Source organism: Puntigrus tetrazona, chromosome 12 (assembly GCF_018831695.1).
Source record: "Puntigrus tetrazona isolate hp1 chromosome 12, ASM1883169v1, whole genome shotgun sequence".
Taxonomy (NCBI): domain Eukaryota; kingdom Metazoa; phylum Chordata; class Actinopteri; order Cypriniformes; family Cyprinidae; genus Puntigrus; species Puntigrus tetrazona.
Window position 1 is genome coordinate 490380 of NC_056710.1, and position 19529 is coordinate 509908.

General features: G+C 35.1%; 3 protein-coding genes across 4 annotated transcripts in view; 2 read left to right on the top strand and 1 right to left on the bottom strand.

The window, feature by feature from the left end:
• Nucleotides 1–6635: 6635 nt before the first annotated feature.
• zgc:163073 (uncharacterized protein LOC100037358 homolog) lies at nucleotides 6636–9840 on the bottom strand. Its single transcript, XM_043253275.1, has 7 exons — nucleotides 9486–9840; nucleotides 8289–8316; nucleotides 8065–8214; nucleotides 7250–7423; nucleotides 7002–7079; nucleotides 6869–6910; nucleotides 6636–6768 (listed from the first exon to the last, which is right to left on the bottom strand). The coding sequence occupies exons 1-6, from the start codon at nucleotides 9774–9776 to the stop codon at nucleotides 6882–6884; spliced, it is 750 nt and encodes a 249-aa protein (XP_043109210.1). The 5' UTR covers nucleotides 9777–9840; the 3' UTR covers nucleotides 6636–6768; nucleotides 6869–6881.
• A 3578-nt stretch (nucleotides 9841–13418) lies between these two features.
• On the top strand, nucleotides 13419–17943 carry ghrhr2 (growth hormone releasing hormone receptor 2). Its single transcript, XM_043254293.1, has 13 exons — nucleotides 13419–13472; nucleotides 13589–13706; nucleotides 14738–14836; nucleotides 14950–15059; nucleotides 15600–15697; nucleotides 15857–15989; nucleotides 16097–16250; nucleotides 16352–16412; nucleotides 16654–16720; nucleotides 17062–17153; nucleotides 17276–17405; nucleotides 17714–17755; nucleotides 17851–17943. Exons 1-13 carry the CDS (start codon nucleotides 13419–13421, stop codon nucleotides 17941–17943), a joined length of 1251 nt encoding a protein of 416 aa, XP_043110228.1.
• Nucleotides 17944–18599: 656 nt separating this feature from the next.
• scn4aa (sodium channel, voltage-gated, type IV, alpha, a) overlaps nucleotides 18600–19529 on the top strand; it is a 28796-nt gene continuing 27866 nt past the window's right edge. Inside the window, exons 1-2 of one of the 2 annotated variants that reach the window (XM_043253617.1) lie at nucleotides 19141–19159; nucleotides 19256–19387. The gene's annotated coding sequence lies outside the window, so the exon portion shown is untranslated. Of the gene's footprint in view, nucleotides 19388–19529 lie in introns of both variants that reach the window. The other variant, XM_043253615.1, reaches the window with a different exon arrangement.

The window sequence follows — 19529 nt, forward strand, 5'->3', positions numbered from 1 at the left end:
CATGACTGTCTGTGATTTTCCAGTCACATCAAGATATTCCAGCTGGAGAATGCCATCCTTTAAAAGAGGTTGCAAAATTAATACATTGTAAAATAAAAAAGGGTAGTAAAACTTGATTATAAAGTACACTGGTTTTACCTTGACTGCTGAGTGTTTTAATTTGACAAACACACTATGTCGACTTTTCCGAAAAACTGCATGAGGCAACTGCCTGGACATACCTTGAGAACAGAAGTTGAAAAGAATTTTACTGGTTGTATAGTATAAAAACTGTTAACTGTCTACGTCTGCTTATTTTTATTCCAAAAACATCCCAGAAATTTATTAATTCCAAATTTCAATACTTGTATTGCAATACTGCAATAGATTAAGTTGTCAAAATGTAGATTTAAAGACTATATGCCCTTTTTGTTTAATAGCGTCTTTATGACTGAAAGCAATTATAACTAATACCAATACTGCTGATGTCTCTGAAATAGTTTTTCCCTATTTAAGCACTGGCTATAACCATTCAACATTGCAGTATGGTTGAGAGCTATCAATTGTAACACTAGAAAAAAAAAATTAAGCAAACTTAAACAGTCTTCACATAAACCCATAATAATAAGTATTGTGCCCACTGTTGTTAATGTTTATCCATGCTCGTTTGACTAGCACCTGGTGCATTGGTGAAAAGTTAAAGGAGAAAATGTGTAAATGTGTACATCAAGTGTCTTTTGACGTGGTGTAAAGGTAAAGCTGTATTGAAACTACAATTGCCTAAGACAGACTGATAGAGTGTCTTTTGTAACTGTTAGTTAGCAGTTTGTGTTAAATCCAGTAGTAGGACAGTCAAATAAAAAGGTCACATTTGTGTGGCAGAGTCCAGCGGGTGTATGAGTGGATAAGCATCAAAAGGTACTGTATTGCAAATTTTGTGCGTTAAAAAAGTTAGTCAGTTAATTTCACCCATAGAGCACTGTAAGATTACAGAATTTTCAGTACAGAAAGTTCCTTGACTTCCCGCTCATGTCCATTGCCATCACAGCCTTTATTTAAAATTATCCTTCTCTAACAAGCTAGCTAAAGATACTATCACTGCTGCCTGTTGCCAACCACAGCTTTAAACTACACAACAAACAAACAAAAAAAAAAAAACAGCATGCATTAACACGTTAATTTTGCCAGCATTAATTATGCAAATGTTATCCAATACATTTTATAAGCTAATGAGGAAATGCACTACATTCATTATTCTATATTTATGAATATAGAATAAAATTAGTAGTTTAACTCGAGTACTCACCCAAAACTTTAACACTTTTAATCCTCTTGGCTGGTAATTTTACAATCACAAATGGCTTTTCACAGATCATTTCAGGTGATTCTTCTGTAAAAGGTGCATCATGTGGCTGGATGGCAGCATGACAGGTGGCAATGCCGGAGAAACTCTTCATTAGAAGGTGATCAAAGTAAAGTACTCTTAAAGAGTAGTACATTGTTCCGCCTTGAGTCTGAGGGATTAAATGAACAGTTCACTCAGTAACCAATTAACTGAGAAACAGACCCACACATTTAGGTTTCTGGGAATTGTGGTGGCTTTTCACAGACTTATTGTTTTCATACTGGACAAATATTTTCTATCCCCTAAAACTAAACTTCCTTACAAAAAAGTAGTAACGAATTGTCACTTTCAGATAGACATGTTTTGATAGACATGCCATTTGCATGTGAGCTTGTCACACATTAAAAATGCCCAAAAAATAAAAAATGTTCAATGCTTAAAGCACTCCCATATATTGTAATAGTCTTTACCCCCCTGTATTCCATTTTATTTATTTAAAATTCTTAGCAATAATTATAACAATTATGTTTTTTTTTAAAGTAGTCAGCATATTTAATAAAAAATAAAAAAAAGCTGTGATGAATCCTGATATTAAATTGAATCAAACTGTTGAAATGACAATTCACCCTCAAGTGGTCTGCATGCAAACCCCACAACTTTGGAAATTAAACCAACAAATTACCATAAATTTTTTCAGATGAATTTTCTGTACTATTTTGTACTATCAAGTATTTTGTAATCATATATAAAAATCACAAGCAATTATATGCATTTATCACAAAAAAAACAAAACACTTCTACACACACACACAAATTTTTTATATCCAAAGTAAATGGATTGTACAGTAGATGGATAACCAAAATGATTCTTGCCACAATGAACACTAACATCCTTAAGCTTTATAAAATTTACAGTAAGGGTTAATTTTAAAATTTGTCATTATGGGCAGAAGCCTAATATCAAAAATTCACAAAAAAAAGAAAAGGTTTGTCTTACTGGATGTTATGGTTATTAAACAATCATTATGAAAAATATTACAATTACAGTTACATGTGTTGCTTGTAGTGTGAATAGGGCTTGACATTTTGGTGCTTTAGGCACTATCACAAATGTAAGGCTTGAAACTTACATTTAATAATTTGCTGATGTATATCACACATATCCATTATCTGGCCTTTTAACACATTTATTCCCATATACAAAGCCCATGACTGGGGGAAAAAAGATCCGAGTACCATGAATTAGGAAGTTACTAATTTTTGTATTAGTATTATTATTTAAAATGTCCCTGGTTCAGTAGGGTGTTCTTCTAATAAAGTAGCGCAGCCTGGGGCAAGCCTAAAGTGTGCCTTCTGCTTAAAAAAATGCAGTCTAACCATGTTAACATGAAATAAGCCTGTAAGCTTTAAGCTTGCGGGCCTGTTGCAATGCCAGCAGCTCCGGGATGAGGTACTGCTTTAAAGTTGCACTTCACCAGCTTGGGTTCTCTGGACTTTTGAGATACAAATGAAAATGTAGTCCAGTAATGGACCCCTGCTTGGCTGACTTAAGTCAGCTTGAGGTTAGGTTCCCTGATCTGGGTGTCTTTGCTGCTCGAACGAGAGGAGTCTGCCAGAGAGACAAACTTTTTCCTCTTAATTTATACATTTTGTACCAATTTGCAGTAAAAACCTAAAGAATTCTCATAGAATGTACTGTTCTATGAACAATCTCTTTAAATTTCACTAAATCCCAGGAAAGCACCCAGAGGTTAAAAAAGGATTTTATCTATGAACACGTTTTATATTTTAGACTCTGGAAATACATGTTATGCATGTGACAAAAACAAGCTTTTGGGACAACATGTAGTAGACTTTGAGATTTACAATGTATAAAAAGCAAAAATATCTGCAGAATGGATGACCATTTACAAAAAAAAAAAAAAAAAAAGGTACAAAAGGTAAACAACTCATGAATAGCAGTACCATAAATGCCATGTTACTAAGAGAATCTTACCCAATTTGAAGCATAACAGTCTTTGAAATGGATCCTAAGCAGCATTGATGGCCCATGATTCCTTCTGATACATCGGCACTGCTTTTGTGTGTGTGAATCTGTCCATTCAGTCTCTGCAAAAGTGATTTGAAAATTAAACTTACTCAATATCTGTAAAGTACACACCTTTTAAGCAGTAGTTCTCGATTACTAAAATATTTAATTTCAGCCCCATTTACGATATAGCTTTTGAGAAAATGCGCTCTGATGGAATGGCCTGAATCATGTTCACTCACATGCAATTCAACCATTTGTGAGAACAGCTTCTGGATCACAGATGTGCACTTTGCTATTACTCTGCTAATTAAACCTTCACACTCTGCTCTTACTGGTGGAATGTGCAGTCAATGAAGATTGGCCACCAGGCTGCTCAAATTTTGCCATGAAACCTCAAACACCAAATTGGCCAGTGTTTCAGTGTCATTGTCCAACCCCTGTGTTGTGTGTATAAGCGTGGTGATCATTCATATAAACCCTCTTTAGCAATAGAAATGCTTAAACTGATAGAATCAATTATGCTGTAATGTTAAAGCGCTATAGTTAATGGTCAAATACTAGGCAAACAGTACATTTCCTAAAGACCGTTGTAGCATTGTTGATTGTGTTGACCGATTTATGCTTAAATTGTATACGTAAAACTAGCAGATTCATCTTTATTCAAGCTACTAAAGTTAATCAACGAGCAGGCTTTTTTTTTTTTTTTTCTTCAATTACATGGACTACAGCAGATCTCCCTCTTAAAGCAGTGTCTCAACTCTTTAAAACCTGACACATTGACTCCAAGGCAGGTTTCTAGAAGCCATTTATGATTAAAATTAAGTAGGTAGAAAAAGACATAACTTTATACTTCGTAAACATCTCAAACTGATTTCTTGTCGCCTCTTTATAAATATTCAGGAGTACTCACTGGTAATCAAGAGTGGATTTGAGTGCCGCGTCAAGGAAAACTTGATCCACAGGTGTTCCTCGCCACAAGTAAACTCTGGCTGAGAGTCTTTAGACACCACGACTCCATTCAAATTCTCTTGATCTGCTTGTTGAACGAATAAACGGATTTTAAGACAAGTCAGTAAAACCAAGATAACTGTAAAACACCAATAATGTTATAAACAGCTTAACTTCTTACCCAAGAATCGCCAAGTCACAGGTCCTTTCAGAATCTCCTCAAATTCCTCGTTTTGCGAGTGATTCGCTCCGTCTTCCTCCGCGGTATCAACCAAACTTGGGTCCTCGCATGCATGGCATTTGAAAGTGGATTGGCTCGTCGAGTCGCTTGAAATCGCCGACCTCTCGAGGTACCGTTCACAGTCATCTTCCCGAGCGTCGGCGTCTCTCAAATGCAGCCTCTCCAAGAACGCGGGAGACTGCTGCGCTTTGAGCGACTCGTTTGAACGACTTGCGTCGACCTGCGCGTCGTCTTTGTTAAGAAGGGCTAATGTCAATATTACAAATTCCCAATTTATCAGTAACGTTATCATTATCTTAAAACTCATATTCCACGTCATTTCAGGGCCGTGTACGATGATGACATATTATGAACCCAGAAAAGAAAAAAAGAAAAAACAAAAAAAACCATAGACCTCCAACATAAACGACCCAATTAACAAGACCAAACTTGTACGGGAAGCCAGACAGGCCTATTTATCTACTTCTGAGAACAATCACGATTGCCTCCACGCAGTGCATGCCGGGTAGATTTAATCTATTTTCATCATTATCTTTATCTCCTTAATCTATTTTCATTATTACCTTCATATATATATATATATATATATATATATATATATATATATATATATATATATATATATATATAGAGAGAGAGAGAGAGAGAGAGAGAGAGAGAGAGAGAGAGAGAGAGAGAGAGAGAGAGATTACATAACCTAATCTTTAATGAAAATTGAATGACTTAAATTTTGAATGGCTGTTTTGGTTAGGATTCTTTAAAAAAAATACTGTGTAGGAACCCATTGTTTAAATAAGTTTATAATACGAGGAGGCTTTTATCTATATTTCATTACTTAATTTCAGGCTGTTTTCTCTGGTTATTTTTAAAAATATAAAACAATTTAATTGATAATTGTGGTATTGCCAAATATAGGCAAGTGCAAAATAACATCCTCAATGTTATACCTCACGCTTGCTGTGTGTGTGGTGAAACTTCTTGGCAGACAATAAACAACATTGGATCGAACGACATTGCTGATCTTGTTTTATGTAAACAACCCTCCACAGACTATACACTATTTAGTGTAAAAATTCTCAAGCGTAGCCACATGAAGTAAACGTGTCATTTTAGTTTATTCCTGTAAAACAAAAGTTCCCATCAGGCATTACTCCATATGATGCTTCATAAATCAATTTAATATAGCATATTGATTAATTGTCAATGCTGAAAAAAATGTTACTTTGCTTAATGTTACTTGAAACCTGTGATAATTTATTTTAAAATTGATTAATAAAAAAGTATAAAGAAAACCCTTTATTCAATACAGAAATCTTCATTTATTAATTCATCAAAAAATCATGAATCATTATTTAGATTTTTTTACAATTCCCACTTTTCCCACAACATAAACGCATTATATTTTAACCCGGGTTCTGAGGGGGTTTGGGGGCCCTAAAAGAAATTTTCACATCCCCTGATATTTGTGTTTTTTTCAGTTCCTTCTAAACATATTAATGGCTAATCAGCGCAAACTAAGCTACAATAATAAAGAATCAGCATCTCTCTTTTTATGTTGTGTCCTCTATACCTAGACAGGGCATAACACAATTTTTGGTATTTCCCCCATAACACACTCACAAATAACTTGGCACTTGATCCATATCTTTCCAATAATGACTTGACTGGACATTCAATCCACTTGTTCAGTGTGAGGTGCTGTAAATAAGCTCAGCTCATTGCTGCATCCTTTTAGTGAATGTAACACTTGGCTAAAGCACAATGTTTTTCTTAGTAAAGTCCTCTGAGAGAGGTCTAGTGACTAAGAGTCTGGGTTTATCATATGTGCCTGGTAAATGTTCCTGACATTTGGGGATTAGAGCAAACCGGGGGCACTAGCTAAACCAAAGTCAAAGGTTTATCTGCTGACAGCTGCGTTGATCCTCTCTTGGGACATGCAGACCAAATTTTTCGATAGACTACTTCTGAAACTTATACAGAGTTGGATTTAAGACTTTGCACAGATGTTTTTTTTCATGAAATAAAACAGCCTCTCAGTGGTGGGTGAAGAAAAGAGATTTTAATCAGTTTTTCCAAAAAAAAAAAAAAAAAAAAAAAAAAAAAAAAAAAAAAAAGTTGCATTATTTTTGATTCAGTGATAACTTTATCAATCACTGATGACAATTCTCACACATGACCTTCAGTTAACCTCCGCTGGCGGTGCATGTGAAGCTGCTGCTGTACCTAGGCCAATAGAAAAGATATGGGTATCGTAAATGAAAGTTTAAAATGCACTAACAACATGTAGAAAGGTGATGGAAAGCCCTGGTTTAGAGGAACTTACCAGAAGAGTTCCCTCAGCTAGTCATGACATGTTTTATAAAAGCTTGGATAAAGAACATCAAGATTAATTTCAATGAGAACCTACATGTCATTAATTTTGTCAGTAGAAGGAAATCTTGGGTAACTGCTCTTACCTTCATAGTTAATGCAACCATTTGTGTCTTCTTGTCCTGCCAGCAACTGATCCACTTCACCCTCAGACAATCTTTCACCTGAAATTGTCCCAATGACCAAAATGGAAAAATAAAAAAAAGAACATTAAGCTTTCCTTTTTTTTTAACAACATTTAACCATAACTAATATATATATATATATATATATATATATATATATATATATATATATATATATATATATATATATAGCATTCATAATTCCATACCCAAAGTAGCGAGCACATGGCGAAGTTCAGCCCCCATGACTGTTCCATTGCTTTCTTTGTCAAAGACTCGAAGGCCTTCCACAAAATCTTCAAATGTGCCCTTTTCAGTAGACTTTGAAACTTGTTGAAACATAGGCAGGAAAGTCTCAAAGTCTATCAGTCTGGATTCCATTTCTGAATGACACAATTTAAAGAGGTCAGTTTAGTAAATTATTACATTTTTTCAGCAATCAACAAAAAAAAAGTTCATAGTTTTTAAAAATTCCAAACGACTTCCATTGTCTGTAATTGTATGAAGGAAAAAAAAAAACACTTTTCTGGGCTCCATGGTAGACATAGAGAGTTTGGCATTGTCAGACATTTACCACAGCCACTAATCACCCTCACCTGTTGCTCATTAGAGACACTCCTTAAATACCACACTCCCTCAGTTGCACTTTTGTTTTGTGTTGTCCTGTCCTGTCCTAATGCATTCCTGTGTTTAGAATGGCATTTTGATTAGAGTTAACTGGATCTCAGTATTGAGAGAATGGCTTGCGAATGTCACAGAGAGCTTAGCTGCTACTGATATCTTTGTTTGTGCCAGTCAACATCTCAGTGGTGTCTGTGACATTTGCGTTAAGTCTTTCCAATGGTTTGCTCCGGATCCATTGGGACTTGGGAAAGCAGTAGATTTTATAGACCTGTGGATCTCAATTTTCCTGGAGGTCCTAACAATAGACGTTTTGTTTTTGTCTTCTGCTTTACAAAACCAATTCAGGCCTTCGGGTCTCTAAAAGTCACAACATCTATTTTTCCCCAACCGTGATGCTAACCTTCAGGCTTTGGTTTTCCGAGAACATTCAAAACTTCAGCATTGGTTGGGTTCTGACCCAAAGCTCTCATCACATCTCCACACTGAGCTAGTGAAATCTTCATCTCCCCCGAGGGAGTCCTGGCAAACAACAGGAAAGCTTCTTTGAACTCTGTATAACACAAAATGACATTGAGTTAATTTTCAATTAAGTTGATTAGATGACCTTTTTAGGCTGTCCCTTACCTTCAAGCTGTTCAGCACTGAGATTACCCTAAAAAACAAAACAGTTTTTAGATTTTTGTAGGCATTTATGGCTTGCAATCTGCAGACAAGAGTAAAATACATAAAATTAAACATAATAATTTAGTGCTAAGTCACACATTAAATGTGTTCTTGCATTTTAGATCATTCATGATCTTCTACCGTATACTACTGCACAGATGTTAGCGTCATGTGTTTAATAACAGTCTGGCAGTTGTTCTGCCATCGTTTTTCCTGGCACCATGAATAATCTCCTCTCAAAGCAGACAGTCTGTTTATGAGATCATATCATCCATATCTGTCTCCCAGGGGAGTCTAACTTAGGAAGTGTGTGAATACAGTGGTGGGTGGAAAGACCTCACAGCTCAGTAGCAGGTGTGTGTATATCCATGAAAAGAACATCTACTGGAATTCAGCTTTGAAGCAGTGTATTGTACAGTACATGTCCAGACAATTACAACCACGTAGCAAGATGTGTAGTTTCATAAATAGAAATGATCCAGCAATAAAAATATTTGAAATGACATTGTTACCTTTTGCAATGTGGATTTGTGCTGTGTTTGCACCATTTTGGTTGGGTTTTTTTTTCATTGAACGTTTATAGACCGATATTGTATATTTAACATATTCCTCCTTCTAATTGTTCATCTTGCATTAACTTAAACAGTTATTTGTGTGTTTTCTGTTGTTAAAATCACACTTGTGAGTTTCTTAAAATATTATTAATCTTGCTCTATATAATAATGTAAAATTATTTTAGTTTTAGTGAATTGTATTTTGTATTTTATGAATTTCAATGCCAGTACATCTCAATTTTCCATGTGGACATTTTGAAAACATTTTATCATTTTGCCTCATTTGAATTTGAATACCTAGTGCTTGTCAGTAAAGTGATAGTCTATACATAGACATATAAATATAAAAATCAACTACAAATAATTATTGGGCACACATCAGTCCAGGTTATCGGACACCTGAGGAAAATGAAATACTGTAACATAACATAAACAGAGGTGAGAGCCAGAATGGCATAAATGACATCAGTTTTACAGGAGGGCCAAAACAAAAAATTACCATGCTTTGATATGACTTTGTGTGCTGATTTAATCATTTATACACTCATGACTGACAGCAGAAAGCTTTCATTTGATATGCATAACATAAAACACAAAGACTTACTGCAGCAGCAGGATCATATTTAAAAGCCGGATTTGGAGGAGAAGCCTGTGTTTTGGCTGGTTCTGGGGCTGCTTCCACTGGAGACGCTCCAGGTGTAGGGCTGGCTTTTTCTGGAGGTTTTGGAGTTGACTCTGGTGTTGTAGTTGGGGCAGAAGCAGCCTTTTCCGGTGCTGGAGTTGTTGGTTTAGGATCGGCTGTTGATGCTCGTTCTGCTGCTTCAGGAGCTGGTTCTTCTTTTGCAGCTGGGACTGGCTTTGCTTCTTTTTTGGGCTCTGGCTTTTGTGAAGCCATAGTGGCGCGATCACAACAAGCAAATGGACAAAAACGAAACCTTATTTCAATGTTTGACTGCAGTTGATCTGCATGGTTTGGAGCCCTAAATGTTATATACTCTCTTCAATCTCCCTAAATTTGCTGCACCTCCCCAATATTACTTCCATTTCTAAAAAAGGAAAGAATGCTGTGACTCCAGTGGGTCCACTGTAAATGACGGGATACAAATTCCCTCCCCACTATTGTCATCATTTCTCTTCACAACACCATCTCTCCTGTGAATATTTTGCTTAATGCACTATAAATGGATAGATGGATATGGCCTCCTGACATATAAAGCAGTATAGATAGGCACAATAGGCACAGTATTAATAGACACAAATACCGCTTAACTGTTCCCCCAAACAACTCTTTCACACCTTGTCTACTTTTCCAAAACATATGCATCTTTTTTCAGCTATGGACATTTTTTCCCCTTGAACCTCTGAGAATATATTCCCACCCTTTTCACAAATCATCCATAAAAAATTATTCTAACACTTCATAAAACAATACTGGTGCTAAAGTACTTGGTCATAGGGAAAATTACCCTTAACCTTAAAATTAACCGAATAGAAGATGAATAAATTTAAAGGGGTCATCAGATACCCTTGGATGAGTTTTTTATGACTCTTTAGGGTCTTAGGGGAAATTCTATAACATACTTTGGTTAAGCTTTCGTAATGGTTGTGTAAAAACTTTTAATATTGTTAAAATAAGCTTTGGACAAATCAACCTATTTGTTGCATGTCTCTTTAAATGACAATGAGCTCTGCAGATTCTGATTTTGCTGAGTTCGATGTGTTCTTAGGTCAACATGGAACAACATTGTGATTAGCCAATCAGATTTAAAGAACCAGTTTATAGTTTTTTTGTGAAAATGCTTAAAATCAGTGTTTGAGGCTTGTGCATCAGTATAATTCATCTATCATTAAATCTGATTTTAGACATTCCTTATGGGTAATACATTGAACTCAGCATAATCAGGACGTTCAGATGAATGGCTTTATTTGACAAAGTGGATCATATTTTTAAGGAATGAAATAAAAACCACTGGGTAGATTTTTAGCATTATAGGGTGTATGTGTACACACACTGCCAACACACATTTGCATTTAAACGATTTTCATCTAAGGACCACTTTAACACATTAAATAAATAACAAAAATATTTCTAAACATTTACCTGACAAATGCCAAACTCCCTATGTCTACCATGGAGTCCAGAAAAGTGTTTTTTTTTTCATTCATACAATTACAGACAATGGAAGTCGTTTGGATTTTTTTTAAGAACAGTTTCTAAACACAACAACTCATAATCACACAAATCTTTATCACATAAATTCTCTTTATCTCTGAATATTGCATGAATATATCTTTTGTAATTGGCTGATTTCAATCTGCACCAACCTTAGCTCCTTAGGACAGCCTTTAAAAATGGATGGACGGGGTGGCGTGGGCCATCTGCACCATAAACAATAAACAAACCTACTGCACACATAATAAGAGTCAAATTAATCGTTTAATTCCCAAAACATGTAGAATTCACAATAAGCTTCTTTAAAACCATAACTGTCTGTAAATCATTCATCCCCTTTCAATATATGTTTATTTACAATAAAAAAGTCTGTTTTGGAGAGACATTTGCATACCCCTGAAGTCACGTTATCCTTTTTACTCTGAAAAAGTGATTTTTGATCACTCATGCAGCAAATGGTGCTGGATAAAGGACTCATTTAACCTCCCTAGTGTGACAGAGCAAGCAGGTAGGATGTATACCAAGGAACACACACACACACACACACACACAAGTTGGTATTTGTGGTTTATGGGGACTCTACATATAGTTAATGGGTCTTATACTGTACAAACTGGTATGTGCCCTATACCAACCCTACACCTAAACCTACCCCTTACAGGAAACTTTGTGCATTCTTAGATTTTCAAAAAAAAGTATGTCTGTTTAGTATGTCTTTTAATTGTAATACCCCATGTCATTATAAAAAAAAATTCCCTATTATATACAAAAATCCACCTTTTTCTTGATGTAAAAATGGATGCCGCCATTAGTACATTTTAGCAATTTTAACAATTGTTTAGCTATTTTTATCTGTACAACTCAGTTAGTTTTGCTACTTGATAATGAAGATTGAACACCTTGTTTTTAGCGGACACCTTGTTCTAATGAACCAGAAGTCTCATCCATAGACTTACTTCCGCGTTGAGGAAAAAGGTGGATAATGAACCTACATGACAAAACAAGACACACCTGAAAACAATGTGCACATAAAATACCAGAAATAACTGAATAAATCTTAGAAAAAAACATATTAGTGTAGGCATACACTGTGGAACGTCTTCGAGTTAAAAAATAGTTTATATTCTCTTGGATTATTACATTGCCATTTTTCAGTCACAGCAGTTTTCAGGTTGACTGATCTACTTTTGCATTTCTGGAAAACAGTGATTTACAACATTATTTAAAATATTATAAGTCTTTCCCTAACTATTTAATGCTTTGTAGAGTAAACATTATATTTTTATGTTGAAGTAAAAGTCAAAATAAGATTATTAGGATAACATGCAAACATTTCTATGTATTTATTTATTAGTGAGATAATAAATAATGATCTGGACTATAAGTATTTCTCTTAAAATGTATTGTTATGATGACTTGTCATACATACATACATACATACAAAAACTGAAAGCCTGGATCTGACACAAACTAAATTAGACTTTTGTTGTTGTTGTTTATATAGCATAAAAAGTAAAAGTGCCTAGAGCTAAAGAAAAACCTTAATCAGTAAATGTGTTCAAACTAATTGTGTCCTCAATATATTTTATTATATTCAAACATTCACCTTCTCACTTTTATCATTTTAAAAACCGTGGAATATTGAATGCATCAAGACTTTCTGCTTTCAGTCTACACCAACCTCAGCTCCTCAGAGAAAAAGACAGGCTTTAAAAATGGATGGATGGGGTCTGTCTGAACCGAACAGAATAAAACAATTAGTTCACAAACCTTGTAAAATGCACAACAAACCAAATTAAAAGCATAACTGTTTGCAACCCATTTCGAAATATGTTTAGTTACAAAAAAAACACTATCTTTGGTCTGGAGGGATTTTGTCATTTGCATACCTCTGACTTAATGCCATGTTTTAACTCAGAAAAAGTGATTTATGTTAAATCATGCAGTAAATAGTGCTGGATAAAAGACTCATTTAACTTCCCTAGTGTGATCAGGCAGGTAAAAAAAAAGCTTATTTTGAGTATTAACACATATAAGGCAAAAATGAAGGTTCAAAATGAAGGTTTTATTGGATGCACAATGTTAGTAAATTATAAAGAAAATAAACCTTATTTTAATAACTATTATACAATTTGTGTAAAGTAACAATGGCTCTATACAGGTGTGAAAAATAGGCTGCACCATCAAGATACGTATCAGCATCTGCTGAATTAAACAGGCTGGAGAGACAGATGAGAATTACTGTGAATGAGCATATTTGTGTCGACATACGACAGGAAATAGAGCTGCACTTTTTGTGAACACTTTTGACTGAGAAGTATTTACATCTGTGGTGTGAATGTTGTAAAAGTAAGAAGAAACATCATGGATCTTATTCATCTCTTCATCATCTGGATTCTTATGGTTACGTGTGAAGGGGTATGTTACGTGCATGCTTTCGGTTGTTGGTGAAATTTTCATTTAAATAGACCTAATTAAGGAAAAGAGCATTTCAAAGTTCTCATAGTGTGCATGCACTTATGTATGTTTTGCAGATGAAGACAGTTCATCCTGAATGTTCTATAGTGTTGCATTTACAAGAGAAAGAAGCTGAATGTCGGCTCAAAATTGGTTTAGAGCAGTCTTTGTTCAACTATAACACTACAAATACAGGTGAGCTTAATCACAGATAAGAACTAATCCAAAAAAATTTCATTCATTATTTCATCCAGTAGTCAATGTGCAGACTTATACCTTTAAATAAATAAATTAAAGGGATAGATTATCTAAAAATTTAAATTTAAAACTTTTTCTTACCCTAATGTCGTTCCAATCCTGCAGACGTTCTCTTATCTTTAAAACATGAAGATAATTAGTGAAATGTCTCGACTTTTTTATCCATACGTTACAAGTCAGTAGTGTCAAAAATGCTTGAACATTCTTCAAAGAAAAAACTAAATAAGAAGAAAATAAGTTGGAATGACATATGGGTGAGTAAATGATGACAGAATTCTTATTAAAAACATAAATAATAAAAGCAAATATGTGACCCTGAGTCAACATTTTATATATTAATCTTTATAATATTTTATTATAAATTAGAATTGTTTTCTTTAATGGCAAAAATCATGTTCCATGAAGATATGTTGTAAATTCCCTACTGTCAAAACGTATATGTTATATTATATTTTACTATATTTGGACAACTTTAAGTGCAATTTTCTCAATATTTAGATTTTTTTTGCACCCTCAGATTTCAGGTTTTCAAAATTTAACCTGCATTGTAAAAGGGATAGTTCACAGAACATTCAATTATTAAAGAAAGCGTCTTTTGACTTGTATGCTGTAGTCCTAAATCTTGCTTGACTGCCGCGGTCCATTCATTTATGGATGCAACATCTGTACAGAACCACAAGATATGTTATTATAAGACTATGGTACCTGCATAATTATTACCATTAACAGTTACAGGAGTTCACATGAAAACATATACTTCTCACCAGAGCAGAATAACGACACTACTACTTTATTGCATCACTGATTGTTTAACTCCTTTTTAATACTTTGATCTCTTGCATAAAGTGTTATATTTGAGCTATATAGGCTATAAAGGTGACTTGATTGATGATAATATATGGTTTATTGTAACTGAAGAAGACTTCTGTAATCATTAATGCTATGTCGATCACTGTGGATGTGTTCAGGTTGTCAGGTTGAGTGGGATGGAGTGAACTGCTGGCCTTCAGTCAGTGTAGGAGAGAGAGTTGCAGTGTCTTGCCCACCTCCTCTCCTCAAGTCCCATGGTAACTTCAACAGCAGCAGCTTTGTAACATAAAGTCATTATGAATGTGATTGTGGCAGTGAATGCCCAATGCTTTGTCACAAATGTAAAATAAGTATTTTTGGTTGACTTTAGAGTTGATCTCCCGCACATGCACTAGAGAGGGATGGAGCGGGCTGAGTGTGTCTTATGACAATGCCTGCTTTCAGGACAACAGTACAGAACAGGAAGAGACTGGACACAGAGTAAACAACCTTCTTCGGCCTCAAACAATCCTTGATATTATTTGCAAAGACCCGAACGCTATGAAGTACAGTGTTTCTGGTTGGGTTCTAGGTTCTTATACAGAAATCAACTGCAGGTTTCCTGAAAGCTTCCTCTTTGTCCTATTGTCGCAAAAAAATGTGTTTACTTATTTATTTTAATTAGCCAAAAATGACTATTTGTCATTTATTATCTAATGTACTGACATTCATACATTATTTTATTGTATTTGAATGTCCACTGTGTATTTCTTTCCCAATTGTTTCTGTATAAAGAGTTTCGGCATGTTGACAAATTGCGATATATTTCGACTGATCTGTTAATATTAAAATAGAAATTAATACAACAAATATTTCACGACAAAGAACGACGCCACAACTCAAGCCATTTGGTTAAAGCAACTGCAGCAAGAATTTAATCACTAAAAGAAATTACGCACCTCACCTTTAATTTATTTAGTAAGATTTTACCCAAGATGAATCGAGTGGTATCTAAACTTGATATTTTCTATTTTATGTTAGCAAGAGTATTTTGCCAAGGTGAAGTTGATATACACAGTTGGGTACGGCGTGTCCATTGGCTCTCTCTGCATTGCTAGCATCATCTTCTGCATCTTTAGGTACCAGTTACATTATACAGTCACTTCTTTTTTCAATACCTTCACTCATTTACTGTTCTGGTGCATGCCGGATGCTCAATTGTGGTGAAATATTTTTGACATTTACGCCGGTGAATGCCGATAACATATAACACGGGCAGATTTTCAATAATCCCATAGGAAGCTTCTGTGTACACGGACCTACATCCACCTCAACCTCTTCTCCTCATTCATCCTGAGGGCTTTGGCTGTGTTTGTGAAGGACGCAGTGTTATTCGCGGATGAGACTGTCAATCACTGCACAGTCTCCACGGTACGTTACACCAAACTGACAAGATAAAAACATAAGCCAAAGCATGCATCGTATTTGAATGTGATCATCTGCTCCACCGTAACTGAACGCTGCATCTCGTCTGCCAGGTTTTGTGCAAGGCTGTGGTGACGTTTTTCCAGTATTGCGTGTTATCAAATTTCTACTGGCTGCTCGTTGAGGGACTTTATCTTCAGACACTGCTGGCATTCACCTTCACCCATACAAGAACCTTTTTCTGGTGCTATATTCTTATTGGCTGGGGTAAAACCACATTTTAAACTTACAGGAAGTGTATGCAAACTGCTGATTATAAAACGTACAGTACTCTTAAATACTCATAGATCGTTTTCTCTGTATTACAGGAACGCCATCTGTCACTGTAGTAATCTGGACATTCTTCAAACATAAATATGACAATTATGGGTGAGGATGAGATTATTATGGTGTGCGTTTGGACAATTAATAGAAGGTTGTTTCATATATGCTATTTGTGCAGCAGCTCACCTTGATTTCGCCAAGTAAGACATGATCCAAGATCAACTGTCCAAAAATATAATCCCAATCCCTACCCTTAAACCTAACCCCATAAATGTATTCCTAAAATACATATATCTATGCGCATGAGTGTATCAAAAACAAGTGTTTATAGGCTATGTGTTGACAGGTGCTGGGATGACTTGGACAGTGGCTTCTGGTGGATCATCAAAATTCCCATTTTGCTTTCTGTATTTGTAAGTTAATGCAGAATACAATACCCGTTTGCTTAAAACAGGATATGTGTTTATTTTTTGATGCATTTATGGTGGATGCGTTTATTCCTGTTAAATACTTTCTCCCATCCCAGTGTAGTATGCAGTGAAACGTATATGTTATGCATTCGTAGCATTTGCCTGAAAAATCTTAAATCTTACATCTCTACCTGATTTCTTCTATAAAACAATTGTTCTATATTCATGTGTTTGGGTAGCATTTTTCTATTAGTAATGTTTTACTTGTATAAAACTATTAAAGAAGTTAACTTTTCCCCCATCATTGACCATAGACCAAAATAATGTGCTTTTAAAATTTCCAGGTGAACTTTCTGGTGTTTGTTAACATAAGCAGGATTATTGTCATGAAGACGAAACCCCCAGAATCAAATGGAGGAGACAGGAACATTTACAGGTGAGATATGTTAATTATTACAAATTGTAAAATCAAACTTTACGTCTATTTTTGGTTTCAATATTGCAAATACATCATTTTACATATATAAGGTGCCTTTGTCTCCTTTATCTGCCATTTAGGCGACTGGCGAAGTCAACTCTTCTGCTTATCCCTCTTTTCGGAGTGCATTATATTGTATTTGCTCTGTTTCCCGAACACGTGGGTCTAGAGGCAAGACTCTTCTTCGAACTCGTGCTAGGTTCCTTCCAGGTACTCTTCAGGCACTTATAATGCAAACACGGCAGCCTACAATACAAACAAGATATCAAATATATTCTTTAATCAGTAGCGATTTATGACTGCTGTTATTATCTGTCTCATTTGTTGTTATTATCGCTTGTATTGAGGCTTGTAAGAGACATTCTGCCCTCTAGTGTAAATGTACTTGAAATATAAAAGATATGCATCACCTTTATATATATATGCGCTAATCACGTAGCATAGAAATCCATAAAGTATCATTAAAGACTTCATGCTGCTACAAATGTCAAAATATGATTCATGGCATTTTTTTGAAGGGTTTTTTTGTGGCATTGTTATACTGCTTCTTGAACTGTGAGGTAAGATCTAACACGTTTTTATTAACATATGAGAATATACAGTAGCATTGTTGACCTTAGCAATGAATTAATGAATTATAATACGTTTCATACAGGTCCAGAATGAAATAAGAAGAGAGATTGGGAAATATAAGTTCCAGACTGACAACAACACTTTCCAAATGGCGACTCAAGACTTCACTGCATAAACTTTTCATGTTTTTTCATGACTGCACTTAACCTTCTTATAACACTGTGATAATGATAATATATGGTTTATATTTTCCCACTTAGTTTGATATTTTTTTCTGATGCAATGACATCCGTACATATTTAGCTGTGGCTGTCTGCAAAAATGTTTTGGGGTGTTATTTATTTGTTAATTTTATATATATATATATATATATATATATATATATATATATATATATATATATATATATATATATATATATATATATATATATATATATATATATACACACACATATAAAAACAATGCTGATTTTTACTTATTTTCTCAAATGTGCTACACCAGAAGATGGCGCCACATGTTTAAAATTCAACGTGATGTATTACGTCATCAATATCAGTTTTCAAACACAATCTCCTTCTCAGTCAGCATGTACAGTAATATGCCGTAAATGATGTGCATTAAACATTCATTGGCCCATTAAACTGTGTTCTACTTGCGACGCGAATCGTTTCAGTAATGTCTTTCTTCTCGTCGGAAAAGAATGTTGTCGTTAGCGTGTGCATTTCAGTGATAGTTCTTCATCCCTTCCAAGAAGCATCTGCAACATAATCAGTGGGAGTGATCAAGAATATTAGATTTCTGCTCAGCTGCCCGATCTACTTTAAACGGTCGGTGCGTGTGCGCGCGTAAGAAAGAAAGAGAGACAGAGAGACATTTGTTTAATATAAAAACATGCTTTGTGGACGAATACAAAGTTTTCAAGGACCTTAAGCTTAAAGCACAGTTTAAATCAGGCGTATTTTAGTGCTGACTAATTACTATCACGTAAAAATAACACAGAATAAATAAATAACAATTAGCTACTAATACCGCTCCAATTATTCGTTAATTTTTTTAAATTAAATGATAATTAAAATGCAATCTTGATCGCGTTAATCGATGTACCCCTTTGAGAGATTTTCGCGCCTTTTATCAAACCAACGGTCAAAATGCTCGTCTGTGGCTACTTGTGAACTCTTTCCCATTCGCGAGCCCTATTGGTCGCGTACTCGAAATTTTTGCGATATTCAGTACTAGCCTTCATGTGTTAGTTTTGTTTATTTTTTTATTTTGCAAATAAACGAATTGCCTGTATACTCATTTGAGTTCCAGAAACCTTTCAATACGGGTTTCCCCGTAGGCGTTACAGAAATGATTATAAAAATAAAAACATAAAAGTCCAGGTCCAGGTGAGGTAAAGCAGAAATAGCGTTTTAATGTTTCAAGGACCCTCGTGTGTAAGAGTTTTCCAGTGATGATCCTCTATACCTGCGGCTCAATCTCAGGTTTCATTCAAGACGTTTATGCGTCAGCAACAGCTGTCCTTGAGCTCGCGCTGGCCCCGGAGAGACAGACTTCAGCTGGAAGGAAGACCAAAGACTGAGGGTTTTGTGGAAATACTTACCTCACTGTGACAGGTAAAGCTGCGATCTAGAGTATCTGTGCAATGCTGTGTCTTTATCTGGAAAGCTGCTGGATTCGTTTTGGCCCCCAAAGGGTTTGATTTCAGGGTTGATTCAACATGCTGTTGAGCACGTCTAGGAAGAAGTTTCTGGCTTG